The sequence below is a fragment of the Emydura macquarii genome, unplaced genomic scaffold, assembly GCF_026122565.2.
Source record: "Emydura macquarii macquarii isolate MOO-44397 ecotype Brisbane River unplaced genomic scaffold, CSIRO-AGI_Emac_v2 contig_2768, whole genome shotgun sequence".
Taxonomy (NCBI): Eukaryota; Metazoa; Chordata; order Testudines; family Chelidae; genus Emydura; species Emydura macquarii.
Window position 1 is genome coordinate 16,241,935 of NW_027132905.1, and position 16,898 is coordinate 16,258,832.

The 16,898-nt window shown below is 43.5% G+C and overlaps 1 protein-coding gene across 4 annotated transcripts in view; it reads right to left on the reverse strand.

Moving 5' to 3' along the window:
* ERGIC1 (endoplasmic reticulum-golgi intermediate compartment 1) overlaps nucleotides 1–16,898 on the reverse strand; it is an 87,512-nt gene that overhangs the window by 38,921 nt on the left and 31,693 nt on the right. For all 4 annotated transcript variants that reach the window (XM_067566548.1, XM_067566549.1, XM_067566550.1 and 1 more), the window contains exon 2: nucleotides 10,054–10,115. In XM_067566548.1, coding sequence (XP_067422649.1) covers nucleotides 10,054–10,115 — 62 coding nt within the window. The remainder of the gene's footprint in view (nucleotides 1–10,053; nucleotides 10,116–16,898) is intronic.

A 16,898-nucleotide genomic window follows, 5' to 3' on the forward strand; every position in this document is an offset into this window, starting at 1 on the left:
AGTAGCTTGCGTATTATTGACTATTCCTCATCAGGACACTACTCAGCACACTGCAAGCACTCAGCCTCATGTGATAGTTACAGAGCCACTAACCCACAGTGGTGGTGGTGATGGGGGGGGGGAGGGGAGGGGAGGGGGGGGAAGGAGATGGGAGGAAAAGAGGCTGAGGAGAGTAAGAGATTGTCACTCCGGGAGGGGGGGGCGGGGGCGGCCAGGAGAACGGAAAGAGGAGACAGTGATGTGGCAACTGGAATTTACATTTGTATTAAACAACCATTTTCCACATTCCGACTCCAGAGTGAATCACCATAAAGGAGCAGTTCAGGAAACGGCATGTAATCACAGAAGAACAATGAGACCATTATGATCAGAGCTCACACTCCCTCAGTCCGACAGAGGAATACTCCTTGGAGTATGATTCCACCCATCAGTCCTACCACTGTCCCAATGACTGAGCATTCCATGGGAATGACCACCTTGCCACAAACACAACCACTGAGTACAGATGACTGAGAACAACATAGGGGGACCTTTCTCCCTCAATTTTATTCCACATGGCTGATGCAGCTCAGTTTCATCTCCATTCCCTCAGGAGACCCACAGAATGGTTGTCTGAAGAGGAAAGGTGTTGTAGCCACCACTGCTGTTCAAGACTGAGGGGAAGTTTGGAGGCAAGGAGATGAAGGAGGAGATAGATGAGGCAAACACCAAGATGGAGCCCAGAGGTCTCAAAGCTCTGTGCTTCATCCTTCCAATCCATTATCCCTACAACTCTGTGAAAAGGCAAATTCCTACCTTGCTTCCCCCTTCCTCAGCAGTGTCGTTTCAGAGCTCACTCACACTCTAGCAGGCAGAAGGATTAACAGAGATGCCAAAAGCCATTAGGTAGGTCATTCTTTAAACAGGAAAAAAAAAAAAAAAAGGAGGAAAACCTGAAAATAGTAGGAAGTAGGAAAATGTGGAAGAGAGGAGAGACTAGGAGAAACCTCAGATGTGCGCGCACACACACTTCCTTCCCTCTGTGTGCCTTTGGCAGGGAGAAGAATTCAACATTCTACTGCCACCCTGGAAAGTCTCTGGCACAGTGCACAACTGTGTGTGGTGATGAGAAGATTTTACCTAGAACATTGGGGCAAATGCCTAGGAGAAATACAGAGGGACCTTTGTTCATCTACCTAACTGATCCAGCACAAACTGGTTGGTCAGGATCCTTGTTATTCATAAGCAGCCAAACAACAGGGAGATCAGGTCACTGATGGGCCACAAGTCCTTGGCAGTACACAGGAAGTCTCTCTTTCACATACTGCATGCAGAATATCAGTCATTATTTCAAACAAATAAAACCTTTGCACTGAAATTATGAGAGACTGGTAAGATCATCTGTCACCTGCTGTTTGGGTCACACAACTCTCTTCCCTCAACTCCATTCACTAGCTTCCCCTTGTCTTCCACACCCCATTCAAGTCTCTTGTCTTATTATTATAGACACTCCACAATGTCACACCAGGCTCTCTCTCTGCTCTCATTCCCTCTTATTCAAATCTGAAACTGCTCTCTGCAATACCCCTTTTGTAGGTTTTTTCACTTCCATCTTTACACCTTCTTCTATGCCATCACTTACACTTGGAATCCTTTAACTTCCCCCCTCTTCCTTGTACACCAGTCTGCCCTCTTGCAGATCTTCCCTTCAAACCTGCTCCTCCACTGAAGATTTGCAGCAATACTTACCATATAAAGTAGAGGCAAATTATATTAGCCTAAGTTTTTAGACATCATTAGTTTGTTTGCATGCCCAGTCTGAGCTACCTTGCAGGGTCCTGATTTTTAGGGGACAAGTGCTCAGTTCTTTCTGAAAAATCATGCCGCTGAAGCTGGGCACCCAAAAAATCAGTAAGTCACTTCTGAAAATTTGGGCCACTATATAATTACATACACACAAGCATGCTGTTTGGAAATAGGACCTTCATCTGAGCACCCTGCGTACTTGAACTGTATTTTCTCTCTAATTGAGAATGGAAGCTTTTCAGGCACAGAACATGAGTACCTCTATGCTTGCAGAACACTAGGTACATGAAGTGCTCCCATAATGAAGGCTTGCATAATTTGCTTCAGTCAATTATTTAACGAGGGAATCCTTTATCTGTTTCTACATGAATTCGCTATTCCCTAGATCACACATTTGTTATGCTTGGAATAATAGTTAAAAGTCTAGAGGCAGATTAAGAAGATAGCTGCTTTATTACAATGGTTAATTCAACTGCAGGAGCATGGGTACTGCAGTGATCCACCAGAGCTGTCAAGAACCAGCTCTGACCTGTTCTCATAGAACTCCACCTATATAACGCCATGAAATATATTAATGTTTACAAGCATGGAACATGCTGCTTTCGGCTGACCAGAAAACTTGTGTAATGATGGGTGTGAAACTGTTTTTCCCTTTGTAAAAGTTTGAGATTTTGCTCCCCCTCCCCCCTTTTTTTTTAAACATATTAAATTGAGATTAAAAATCAGTCTCCAATTTTCACAAACCAAAAAGGCAAAAAAAAATTTGGTTCGGGTCCAAGTGTTTAGATTTTGACTATTCTTTTATTCTAATTCACTTAATTTTTAAAATAAAAAGTTGTTTCAAAACAGAAAACTAATCTTTCATTTAGAAAAGGTCAAAACAGACATATTGATGACTTCAACCCTTTCCCATGAGAACTTCTGGTTTAGACAAACTCATTTTTTAACTGAAAAACTTTTTGTCAAAAAAATTCCTGACCAGCTCTAACCTGGAGGGCAGGATGCTTGCTTAACAACTTTTCAGCACTGTCTTTTCCAAGCTAACTTCCATATGTATCACATGCAACAAGCACCTCCATTTATGCACTCCAGCCCCTTTTTTCCCCCTCATCTATTTTTTTTTTAAATGAAGAAATTCAAAGCAAAAGCACAATAATGTAGCATTCCGATTGGGAACACAGATGCATGTCAATATTATTATGGCATTAAACTAACAACAGATATTGTACAAACTGCTAGGAAGCGCAAGGAGGGGGATCATGTTACAGATGCCACCTGAGTCTTAACTAATATTTCCTGATGTGTATTTAAAACTCCAACCTCCACACATTATTTCTGTAGAACATTACCGTGTGCACAACATGTACATGTAAGCTGTGCATGTGCACTGACGGCTAAATTGTGGGATTGGCAGAGCCACTGTCTGAACTGCAGGCCCCTATTATGATGTCAGACAGCTCATGCCCATCCAGATGCCACCTGTCAGATTGCCCAGGCATGTCCTGCTCCGGCCCACGTACCCAAACATAGCCAGTTTGTCACAGTGATACTTAGGTCTGCTGCAATGGCTGTTCACTATCTTCACAGATACTGCAACAGAGGGAGGGAGGCCCTTAAGGTTGACATAGGGACTCAATGGAGTGGGGGCGGCCTGCCTAACTGCGTGGTATATGTACTGTTCATTGGTTTGATGATGGAAAGTCAAATGACTATTCAATGAAGATTTTAATTGAATATAAGATGAGAGTCTGAAACTACTGTGTACTAATTATCTCCAGAAACTAGTCTATACAGTGATAAAGAAGACTGTAGGCATTTAAGGTTTCTCCGGCTCTCACCTCACCAAATCTTAGTGGACTGTTCTAGTTCCTCCAATCCTAATGAAGTTTGGATTTATATTAATATTTGTTTTTTACCTGTGCTATGAATCACTGCATTGTGAATCTCAGACATATCTGTGATGTGCAGCATCCATTAAATCCCTTGTGATTGCAAAACCTTGCGTGTCAGATTACATCTTTCCCCAATATTGGGTTTCTAGTGGTTAGTGCCTGGCACTGCCCTGCAGGAGTGTGGTTGTGATTCCCAGTCTTTGTCGAAGACCCATGCCTATCTGTAGGATAGCAGGGATAGAGTAGTAAAAGCCTTAGTACTGTGCACTCATCAGGGGACCCCTGTTCAATGCCAGGACAGAAACTCAGGAGGTTTCTAACCTATGTCAAAGATTAGCTGGTTCTATTTAAGAAGGAAATGGATGAGAGGGAGAAACTGAACTGTCTTATCTGTTTCTGGAATGGAATATATGAATGAATGAAAGCTCTTTGAGCAACACTGCTAGAGCAACCACTGCTTTGGTACTATAGACTCCAACTGCTGTCCACTTCTGCCCCATGTTGCTTGCAATGTTTCTTCCTCCTTCTTAATTGCAATCAGCAGGTCCTTGTCGCACTTCACCTCCAACTTCTAAGTCACCCCAATTCAGAGCAGGCAGAGCAGCCTCTCAGCAAAAGTCCGCCACTAATGAGAAGCCTGAGACTCTGCTGAAGTAGTGACGGCTAAGCATATGACACTGGTATTCATCAGGAGACCTACAGGTACTTCAGCTGCCATTGGAAATTTTCTGGACTCTAGATGCTGGCTTCTCCTCAGTGGGACTCAGGGAGGTGTCACCAACAGCAGTACCATGGTGGGGCGTTCCTCAGATTCCTTACTCAGTAAAGGCACAATCGCACTCCCTCTGAAATCAGTGGGAGTATTGTAAAGCAAGCAGGGGCAGCACAGCAGCAGCCACTTACTGTTTATGTACTGCTTAAGGAAGGCGATGTCTGGAGAGGTTGTCAAACCCTCCCTCTACCCCGCTGCCAGGAGTGCCTAGTCGACAGAGAATAACCAAAAGATAGAAAGACACCAAAGAAATCCACCCGCTGGCTCCTAAACATCCCGTGTTTGAACATGCCCACTGTATCAAGATAGGCCACCCACACTCCCATCGGACTGGGATGGACCTCAGTGCTTCCCATCTCGGACGTTTCAGTCTCACAGAACCTGATCAGCTGAACATTACCTAATGCAGGCAGCAGTGAGACACCAAACCTTCCAATAAGCTGCCATAGCAAGAAGCAACGTTTTACAACCCAAAAGTGACTGTGGGAGTCTTGCTGACAAACACATTTCTACTCCAGAAAGCTTCAGCACTACGCAAGTTCCCTTCCAGAGGCAACAATGGACCGGTGCCTATGCAGCAGTTACATGGGAAGTGCTGGTCTGTAAACAATCAGCTGCTACAAACTGTTTTAGAACTTCAAGCAGGTTGGATGCTCAGAGATGCAACAACAGTTCTTTTATCAGTGCCCTGGTAAAAATTTGTTATGGGGAACTAATCCCCTGCCCCACCCACCCACCCACACACTCCCTTAAATAAAAGTATTACAACCCAAATTCCACAAGATATTTATCACAAAATCCAGCTGTCCTGACAGGGTGCCAACTGGTACATTATGCCCTAAGTAGGGCAGTTAGTTGGCTTGTCTCACTTGTGACTTCCATAAAAAGCCTGCAAAGCTAAGAGATGCTGATTTTACAATGAAGGGTCACTGGCTGGGTCAGACAGACATCAAGAAGGCTGTATACAGAGATCACCATACTCAGAGGTGCCAGCTGGTTTTGCAGGCTGGCCATCCAATTGGAAAGCTTACACCAATCCCCTCCACACCATGAGGGTGGCAGGCAAGAGAAGTGAAGTGGTTAGAGAGGAACCTGTCAAGTGTAAGGGAAGCTTGATAAGCCAGGTGCAGGGGAAATGAGTCAGTTGGTCATTTTAGTAAAATCCCTGCCCTCCAAAGTTTTCCATGACAAACTTACTGCATTAATCAAATGTCACAGATCAGAGAGGGGCACAGTGGCTCAGCTCTGAAAGAGTTTTTTAAAAACTCTTTTTCAGGTGATAAGGAGCACAACAAGACCAGATGAGGTGTGGGATAGTTGTTCCCCAAATGGAAGGGAAGTTCTGGAACCTTGACAAACTCTAAGGGTCCCTTCATAACAACAGAAGCTAGGGGCTTCCAAATCAGTCAACAAGTTCATGTATGGCTGTGCCTGGGAGGACTGGGGGGTGGGGTGGTCTACGAAGAGTACTGTGTTGGCACATCCTGAATAATCTTAGCAGCTGCACATCCTTCTGATTCACTGTTACTGACTCAGTTCTATTCAGCGCTTGTCGCCACCAAGGGATATGACATCACTTGTGTCAGCAATGAATACAGGGCCACTGACCCAACCTCAGGGTGAGTGAAGGGGGACAGCTATGTGATCAAAGGGAGTCAGTGTGGAACGTAACAGGAAAGCCGCATTAGGCATCTAATTACAAATTTGGCAGGATCAGCTAGATCTGTATTTACCTCTCTACGCAAAGCACTCAGTGGTAATGATTGTGTGAAATTGCATTACTCAGCCAATTTGAGAAGGCGGAAGGAAGAAGAAAGGCCCAAGGCAAGAAATTTACATCAGCCAAAAACTATGCACAGGTACATGGGATGTGGGTGCATTGTTATAGGCAATTTATGGCAAGGTGAAAAATAAAGACAAATAAATTGCAGCAAATAATTCATGTTGGGCTCTCCTCTCCCTGCCAGTCCCACCTCTGATCCCAGAGAAATCCCATTTTTATTTCTATCATCCCAGCTCTCTCCTGACCACTGATGACAGTGATTGTGAAATGCTACGGCAGGTTAGAGAGGCTGCTAGAGCAGAAAGCACAATAATAATGGGTGATTTCAACTATTCTCTTATTGACTGGGTAAATGTCACCTCAGGGTGTGATGGAGAGATACCATTTCTAGATACCATAAATGACTGCTTCTTGGAGTAGCTAGTTGCGGAACCCACAAGGGGAGAGGCTATTCTTGATTTAGTCATAAGTGGAGCACAGGTTCTGGTCCAACACGTGACTATAGCTGAACTGCTTGGCAATAATGACTTTAAATGTAATTAAATTTAACATCCTTGTAGAGGGGATAATACCAAAGAAACCCAACACGCTAACATTTAACTTTAAAAGCAGGAATGACACAAAAATGAGGCCACTTATTAGACGGAAAGTAAATGGAGTGGTCACAAAAGTAAAATGCTTGCAAGCAGCATGGGGACTATTTAAAAACACCATAACAAAGGCTCAGATTAATTGCATACCCCAAATCAGAAAAGACAATAAGAAGTCCAAAAGAATACCACCCTGGCTAAACGGCAGAGCAATGAAGGCTGTTAGAGGCAAAAAAGCATCCTTTAAAATTTGGAAGTCAAATCCTAGGTCACGGATTCTCAAACTGGGGGTCGGAACCCCTCAAGAAGTCCCAAGGTTATTATTGGGGGAGGGAGTCATGAGCTGTCAGGCCCCATGCATGCTGTGGCTGTACCCTTCAGATATGGGTGGCCAGAGAGCAGTGGCTGCTGTCCAGGTGCTCTGAAGGCAGTGACCCCTCCAGCAGCAGTGCAGAAGTAAGGGTATTATGGCATAAGAGTGGGGGTGGCATGGCATGGGGGGTTTGTCACTTTTTGGGGGGGTCATCACAGCCTGAAATATTTTCAAAGGAGGTCCCAAAAAAAAAGTTTGAGAACCCCTGTCCTAGGTACACAAACTCTAGCAGATAAAATGTAAAAGTACAATAAGGCAGGTCAAGAAGGAATTTCAGAAGCAACTTGCTTAAGATAAAAGAATTCTTACTGTTCAATTTTGCAAGTACATCAGAAACAGTAAGGCTGACAAACCGGCAGGGGGCCACTAGATGACCAAGGTATTAAAGGAGCACTCAAGGAAAATGAGGCCATTGCAGAGAAGCTAAATGAATTCTCTGCATTGAAGATCAATGCAAAGAATGTGTAGGAAGATACCCACATAAGCGCTATTCTGTTTGGGTGAGAAATCTGCAGTACTGTCCCACACTGATGTGTTAACAGAAAGGTTTTAGAACAAACTGATAAATTAAACCATAATAAGTCACAAGGACCAGATGGTATTCAGCCAAGAGTTCTGAAGAAACTCATATAAGAAATTGCAAAACTACTCAACTGTAGTATATAACCTATCGCTGAAACAAACTGCGGTAGCAGATGCCTGCAAGGTAGCTAATGTAATGCCAATTTTTAAAGACTCCAGAGGAGATCCTGGCAAGTACAGGCCAATGAGCCTAACTTCAGTAGCAGGCAAATTGGTAGGAAATATAGAAAAGAACAGAATGATCAGATACATAGGTAAACATGATTTGCTGGGGAAGATTCAATACGGCTTTTGTAAAGGGAAGTCATGCTTCATCAATCTAGTAGAATTCTCTGAGGCATGGATAAGGGTGATCCAGTCAACATAGTGTACTTAGAGTTTCAGAAAGTCTATGATAAGGTCCCTCATCGAAGGATCTTAAGGAAATTTAGTAGTCATAGGATAACAGGGAAGGTCCTCTCCTAGATTGGTAACTGGTTAAAAGATAGGAAGCAAAGGGTAGAAATGAATGGTTAGTTTTCACAATGGAGAGAGGCATCTATACTGAGACCTGTGCTGTTCAAACATATTAATTAATGATCTGGAAAAGGAAGTGAACACAAAGTGGCAAAGTCTCCAGAAGATACAAAATTATTTAAGATAGTTGAGTTGAAAGCTGACTATGAAAAGTTACAGAGGTAACTCATAAAACTGGGTGATTTGGGCAACAAAATGGCAAATGAAATTCAACATAGGTAAGTGCAAAGTATTCCACTTACTTAAAAAAAAAAAAAAATCCCACCACCACATACATAATGATGGGTTCTAAATTAGCTGTTACTGCTCAAGAAAGATATCTTGGAACCACCATGGATAGTTCTCTGAAAACTTCCATTCAATGCACAGCAGCAATCAAAAAGGATAACAGAATGTTAGGAACTATTAGGAAAGGGATAGCAAATATAATGTCACTATAATGTCACAGTGGTATGCCCACACCTTGAATACTGTCCTCGTCATCCCATCTCAAAAATGATATAGTGGAATTGGAAAAGGTTCAGAGAAGGAAAACAAAGATAATCAAGGGTACTGAATGGCTTCCATACAAGGAGAGACCAAAAAGATGAGGACTGTTCATCTTAGAAAAGAGACAACGAAGGGGGAATATGATAGAGGCCTATAAAATCATGAATAGTGTGGAAAAAGTGAATAGACAAGTGTTATTTACCTTTTCCCACAATACAAAAACCAGGAGTCAGCTAATGAAATCAATAGGCAGCAGATCTAATACAAACAACAGGAAGTACTTTTTCACATAACACACAATTAATCCATGGAACTCATTGCCATGAAATGTTGTGATGGCCATTTTGTTGCCCAGTCACCCAGTTTTATGAGTTACCTCTAACTTTTCAGTCAGCTTTCAACTCAACTATCTTAAAAAAAAAAAAAAAACACCTAGGTAAGTTCATGGGGTATAGGTCCATCAATAGCTATTAGCCAACATGGTCAGGGATGCAATCTCATACTTGGGGCAACCTTAAACCTCTGACTACCAGGAGGGGAAGACAGGGATGGATCACCCAACTGCCATGTTCTGTACATGCCCCCTGAAGCTCTAGTATGAGCCACTGTCCGAGACAGGATATTGGGTTAAATGGACCATTTGGTCTGAACCAGCATGGCAGTTCTTATGCTACAAGAGGCTTCTTAACCTACTGCCCTCTGTGTGCTGCCTCCACAGTGTTCCCAGCGGTCTCAGAGCTTGACTCCAGAACTTAGCTCTTGGCATTGAGATGGGCTGGTTCCTCAAACCACCCAATAGCAAGTCCCATGGGCCAGAAAAAGGCTAGCATTTCTAAGCTACAAATGGTCTAGTTCTCTCTCAGCCTGATACAGTGGGAGTGTTTCTAATATCTAATATCTGAGAGGAGGATTAAGGAAAAAACATGGCAAGAATTACAAAGTCTGTCAGGAGCAGGCAAACACCCATCAAGGGAGCTAGCCACTCCCCAGATGGGGTCAAAGTTAAATGGTTGGTAGTTCAGATCCTGCTTTTAACAACTCCGTTTGCGCCATTTTCTGTTCATGTGGTTCTAACTCCAAGTTGTCTTAAGGGCTGTCCAGCTTCTCCGTACAACAGTACAGACTGTTCACAGCAAGCTGTCTCAATTACAGAAGAGGACATTTCTCGTGTGTTTAATATCCCTTTAAAATCAGACCTTTTAGACAGAGGCCAAAAGAAACCTAATTTTAGACTGGGGTATGCACAGGCAGCAATGAGAGGTGGTACTTACTAATAGCTCCTGTGTAGGTTGGCTGTGTAAGGTCTTTTGGCACCTTCCTGTAGATATCAAACCTGAAAGAGGAAAAGCAACAGCCATAAAACAGGTGGAATATTTCAACATACTTCATATGCAGGGTTGAATGATGCAGGGGATTTTTCCATTCAGGTTTCCAAAAACATTTTTCATTTTGCAGAAGGGCATGAAAAAAAACCACCCAAAGCTCTTTCCTTTTGTACAGTTATGTAACTGAGCTACTTTTTGGCTCCATCTTTGCAAGCTCTCCCCTCCACCTCCCTTCCATGAGAGCAAGGTGTCTCTTCACCCTAGTTAGTTAGTTAGTGCTGGGGGGAAAGAGGTTATGGTGGAGAAATTATAGACCATTAGATAATCAATGATGTCATCAGAAAAAGTGTTCTTTTCCCTCTTCAAACTTTTTGTATGCAAACTATGGGCTCATGAATGCAAGAAACTGAGCCCAGTACAAACCAGCAGGCTTTTTTCCCTCACACTCCCCAATGCATCCCCTTCTCCACTTGCAGCACTCACTTTGGACAAGGATGGAATATCAGAGAAACTGCTAGTGTCATGGGACTGGGTAGTCATTTTGAAGATACTGACAACCATATCCAGGGACCAGGAGAAGAACAATTCATATGAATATTTACATTTAGGAAAATAACATTTTGAATCCAGATCTCTGGAGACTAAACATCTGCACATTAACCTACCCGATCCAGTCTTTTTCTGCTTTTCACAGCAGAATCCACAGAACAGATTTTTTAAAAAGAACACCTCCCAAGCCCCAAACCTGAATTACAGAAACATAGCTGTGTCCTTTAAATTAATCCTGAGCTGGTCAGGCAATCACTTCCTATGTACTAGGAAGAAAAATACAGACAGAAGACCTAATTAAAGAATAGGTCTGTTAAGAATGCAGACAGAAAAGCCCCTTTCACACAGGAACCTGGGTGGGTTCAGGTGGAACGGGAGCAGGTATTTTGATCCTCCCCTAGCTAAAATAATTAAAAACAAAGAAAGGTGACACGGCAGCAGGGATTCATGGAAGATGCCTGGAAAATGCTCCAGGGAGCTCTGGCTTCAGTTGCCAGGAAACTTAAGGGGCATTCATCTAGTTGACTTCAATGAAGTTACACCAAGGTTGTATGTGCTATGATGAGACGCACGTAAACTACTGCCAGCTAATCCATAAAGCAACTTGCATTGTGTGTGTGTGTTTGCAGCCCCCCACCCATCTCCCAACAACCAAAAAGAAGTCAAGATGTTGAGGTAAGAAACTTATACTTGGACATCAGATATAGGGAGAGAAACCAGCCAAGCATTTTGCTTCCTCCCGCAAGGAAAGTAAACCAGTTTAATATTAGACCACTATTTCTATTCAGTCATGTCTTTTAATATCGACATGGCTCAGCTTTGCTATTTTAAACTCCCATAGTTAAACTTTCACTGCCTTATAATCTTGGCTATATTATTTCTAATCAACTTGTGCTCCACCATGCCCTGCCGCAATGCAGGTCTGACATCAGATTTTCCAAGACTCAATAAAAATTAATTAGTCCATTAAAAAAACCCCACACCCTAAAGTGTGAAGTGACTGGTTCCCCCCCAAAATAGCCTTGATTTATTTTTATTTTTAAATTCCCTAACAGTGCATGAGGTTTGATACTTTTTCCAGATCAGAATCCCGGGTCTCCCAAGTTCAGTTTTAAGTCCCTATCCCCAGCTGCTTTGAGATAGATAAAACCTCTCCAGGCCCAAACTGGACACTATGATAATCTGCATTTTCATGCAGGGAAGACAGAAGGTTAAGATTTATTTTTCCACCCTTTTTTTGAATTTCTATGTACTAAAATTCAATAGTCAGCTTCCTTTTAAAACAGTAGTTAAAGTATTCTGTTTATAGTCAACCTCAGTATTTATCGAAAGGTCTCAAAGCACTTTATCAGCACTGAACTAACTTCACAACACCCTGTGAGGTAAGGAAGCATCATCATCCCCATTTTCCAAATGGGACATACAGCGGTACAGAGAAGTTAAATGACTTCCACAAAAATCACACAACAAACTTGGCAGAGCCAGAAAAAGTCTCACACTTTAGCCATTGGCCACCATGGCTCTGCTATATTTTATCTACCCACCCTGGACTAGTCTAATTAATCTATGGGCCAGTAGCACTTAACTACTGTCAGACCTAGAGGGGATCTCGTGTTGAGGAGCACTGAGAGCTCAATGTGGAAGACCCTCACTTTGCGGCTGCAAACTGTACCATGCCTATTATGGATCACAGGCCACCACCTCCAAGGTTACCTGTCCACCAGATCTGCTATTTGGAGAGTTCAAAGACAACTAGAATGACTTTTTGGATTCTTTCATCACCACTCTGACTAGACCGTCCATATAACAAGCTCCACACCTGCCTTCCAGAGGCTTACTAAAAGACTTTTCTATTGTTTAATTTTATTCAGGATTCAAAGTTGGGCGCAATGGTTTGAGAGGAAGGAGAAAGAGGAAAGAAAACAGTCGTGTGGTTAAAGCCCTGGGAACTTCATATATCCAGGGTTCAATGCCTGACTATGCCACAGAACAAATCATTTAATCGTCCTGTGCCCCAGTTTCTCCTCCCCCCATGAAATTCTCCTCTGGTGTGCTGGGAGGATATACTCATTAGCGTCTGTGAGGTGCTCAGATACTCACTCCCCTGGCCAGCTTTTGCTCATGTGTGATGTAACTGACAGAGCATGCCGAGTTGGATGCTTATAGCACTATACATTTTTACAGTTCTATTCACTGCCACCCCCTAAACACATTATTAATGTGTCTGAACTGAACAGCCCATTTATGGATCTGCAGCCACCCTGAGAACATCTGGAAAGTGCTGTTTACATTCTTTCCACATACACCAAAGCAACAACAGATGATAAAGTGATCCAGAGAGGGTGATGACATCATAGTCTCACAGGAGGAGGAAATAGCTGAACTTCCTGCTCGCGGCCCATTAAACTCTCAATACTGGCGTCGTCTCACTGAAATCACAATAATGGATTGGCAAGGCGAGAAAGTCAACGGAGAAGAAAAAGGCAGAGCCAGGGCTTTGGCGTGTTACTTGAACAACTGGAAAATAGGAAATAGCTCTACGCTGAATGCAGTAAAACCACCACCATGTGTACGCTATAAAAGGAAACATTTTGAGAGTGAGAAATATTCACTGGTTTTAAAGTTATGACCCATCGCAGGATAAAAATAAGTGCAGAATATATAGGTATTTGAATAAGTGCAAAGCTTCTTTCAAAATAGGGCCCTCTCTTTTGACAAGCTCTCATTTTAGTCACTTAGATGGCACCCATCTCCAAAAGGCCACTTTGTACTCCTCCCCTCCCACCCCCTCGCCTCTCCAAAACCAAATTATTTTTTATATTTATTTATACAGGGAAATCTCTGAAGAGGGACAGAGTCAAAGCTGGTGGGATAACACAGCAACATAAATGCAGGTGACAGGTCAAACGTCAGTTTATCTGCTGATTGTAATCGCCTACTGAAAAACAAATCTAGCCCTTCCATTTTCCATGCTACTGCAGCTGCATTCCCTGTTTCCTCCCATTTAATAAGTCACAGCTAGAGACAGAACTGAGCCAAAACTCTCAATCATAATACTCCTCAACTTTGCGAGCTTTTAGAGCCAGATCCAGACTTTGGGACTCAAGTTTCTCTCTGATCACAACACTTTGTACTTCTGTAGTATCTGTCACATGAGAATCTCAAAGCACTTTACAAACATTTAATACCTGAGCACTGCACAACAGATGACGTGCACAAAGAAAATCATGCCCAGCCCTGAGAAGTTTACAGTATGAAGACATTATGTCTACAAAGCATTTTAAAGCCCAAGTGAGCGAGCCTCCAATCCAGAGTCAACAAACTCAGGCTAGCAGGGCTCATGCAAGTAGTTTAAAAACAGCCATATAGACAGCGATTTGAAGTTTTGGCTCCGACTGGAGCTTGGGCTTTGAAAGCTGAGTGAGGAGAGGGATGGTTTTCAGAAACTGAGCTCCAGTCCAAGCGGTAACTTCAAAGCAAAGTCTAGAGAGCTACCCTGGGTCTGTTGATCTGTGCTGGGAGGCTCACTCCCATGGACTCCAAAATGCTGTGTAAATATACCCATATGTATCATACAGTAGAGAGCAAAGTGAATGAATGGATTACATATGATAAGAAGAATGCTTTGTGGAACAGGCAAGCTTTCAGAAAAGGGAGAGGAAGGGTGTCCAGCACGTGTGCTGGTATGAGAGGCAGCACAAAGAGTGGATGAAGGACACAAAAGGAGTGATAAGAGGAGCTTGGATTGTAGGCAAGGAGAGGTAAAGGGAGAGCTTAGGGAGGGAGTAGTAGCTTAAATTTAACATGGAGCAAATGCAGATATGTGGCCTGAGCAGCAGAAAAGACAGGTGAACAAGGCAGCTGCATTTAGGCTTGGAGCAGGATACTGCAATGGTCAAGACAGAAAGCAGCACTGGCAGCAGGGACAAGATCGGGATGGATTAGGAGAGAAAATATAATTAGCCAACGGAACTCATGACCACACAAAAGTCATTGAGGCCTAGAGCCTAGCAAGAATGAGAAGAAGAAAAAAAAAGACTAGATCTGTATAAATAAGCCTAATTTGTCTGTGGAGCACTCACAAGTTTGGAAGACACATACTCTAGATCATAAAGATTTATAAGCCAATCACTAAATAATAATAATTAATTATTTATATTACTGTAGCATCTAGGGTCTCATTGTACTAGGTTTATGATCTACATCTGGCAATGATCCTGGATTGAGGCCCCATCTGGAGGAAAAGTTGCAATACCTGGCATTGTCCTTGGTGGCAAGCAAGTCTATTATGGGGGATCCCAAATGACGCAACACTGATCCTGTGATGGATCTGTGCAAAGGCCATTTACAATTGGTCACGGATTGCCTACTCAGGAAGTCCACTAGGCTATCACTGACTCGTAGGAGGCGCAGGGCCTTTGAGGTTGCCCCACTCACGCTTCTTTGAGGGTGACACCATATGACAGGGATCTCAGGTACCAGCTCTTGAGTCACACTCAGAAGATAGAAGACAGGCATCCCTGCTCAATGCCAGAGAGAAGATGTAATCCAGCAATGGTGAAGACAATACTACTCTTTGAACAGCGGTGTTGTGGAACAATGTTTTGGCTCCAGTCCTGGGCACCTCTCAGGTACAGACTATGTCCCTGGAGGGGATCTCAATGATTTTGTGAGGACATATCACTGACCCATAATGGGCATAATCTGCGTCTACGTCTGTACTAATTTACCATGCACTGTTCGTGCCTTAGTGGTAGGCTTCAACGCCTTGTCCTTGGAACGAAGCATCTCCCTATACAGGAATCCATGCTTGGGCTCTGCTCAGCTCTCTTTCAGTCTCACTCTTGTCAGCTCCAATAACAACATTGTTGGCATCAAGAATGTTGGGCCTGAGACAGGTCCTGAGCCTGTCAGTGCTGATATCAGGCCAGCACAGAGGCAACTCATGCTGAGGCAACCAGCACAGCTGGTGCCAATTTTGACTGTCTTCTTTCCTGCCTTCCTTTCACTGAACCCTGGGGCAACGCATGTGCTCATGGGAGCAGTCACTGACAAAGACCCTTTCAGTCATTCTTTGGAGGCAGTTGCTTCCTCTGGGTCTGAAATGACGCGTATCAATTGTTTGAGTAGATGCGGCTTCACGCACACGTCCCTAAACATTCAAGCTCTCAAAGAGAAGGATTTACACACCAAGCACCTATCTGGGTTGTGGCTCTCCCACAGAGAGAATAGGTTCAACTGTGCCCATCAACCAGGAGGCGAGTCCGTCGCAGGTTGGGCAGGATTCAAACCCAGATGCTTTGGAGCCTGCCACGTTAGTTGGCATAAGGCACTTTCCCCCACTGTACAGAGAAGTGTACAGGGCTTTTTGGGGCAGGGAGGAGGTGTATCTGACACTTGCATAGCACCTGCCAGTCCAAAGGATCCCAAAGCATTTTAAATAAATTCAAAGGCCACATCATCGAAAAGCGATAAGTAAGCACCTTACAGCTTTTGTAAGAGTGACATGAAATTCAACAATAACCCCCTGTAAGATACGGTGATCTTCTTCAGACACAAAATGTGCAGACCTAAGAATGTGATAGGCGGCAACAAATGAAAAGAATTCAAGCTGTCTGGTGGATACATATTAGCAGTGTTGCAGCAAAGTGAAACCTTGGCATCTGGAGGAATTCATTTGACGGAAATCAAGATGTTCTCCTCCCTACATCTAGACAGGTATCGCTGGGTACATCTACACTGCGTTCTAAAACCCATGGAAGTGAATCTCAGAGCTCGGGTCTTTAGATCTGGGGTTGCGCTACTGCACTAAAAACAGCTGTGTAGACTTTGTGCTTGTGCTCTGAAATGCACTCCTTCCCCAGGCTTCAGAGCTCAAGCTCTAGCCTAAGCCCAAATGTGTACAGAGCAGTTTTTAGTTTTAGTGTGACCCCTGAAAGCCCAAGTCTATAGACCTGGGCTCTGAGACTTGCTGCCACAGGTTTTCAAACTCGATGTAGACGTAACCTCAATATCTAGCATACAAGGAGCTGCTCCTGTCAACACATGCAGGAACAATGATGTTTGCAGACCCCCTCATTGGGCCTGGAGGAGCACTGTGGGCCCACCATAAAGGAATGCACGTGGGGAGAACAGAATAGCAGCCTTCAGAATAGAAAGGGCAAGCGATGCTGAGCGTGCCACTCGAATCAGCCTTTCAGAGTGGTTAAGTGACTCTCAGGGTTGTTCTATTTCCACATACT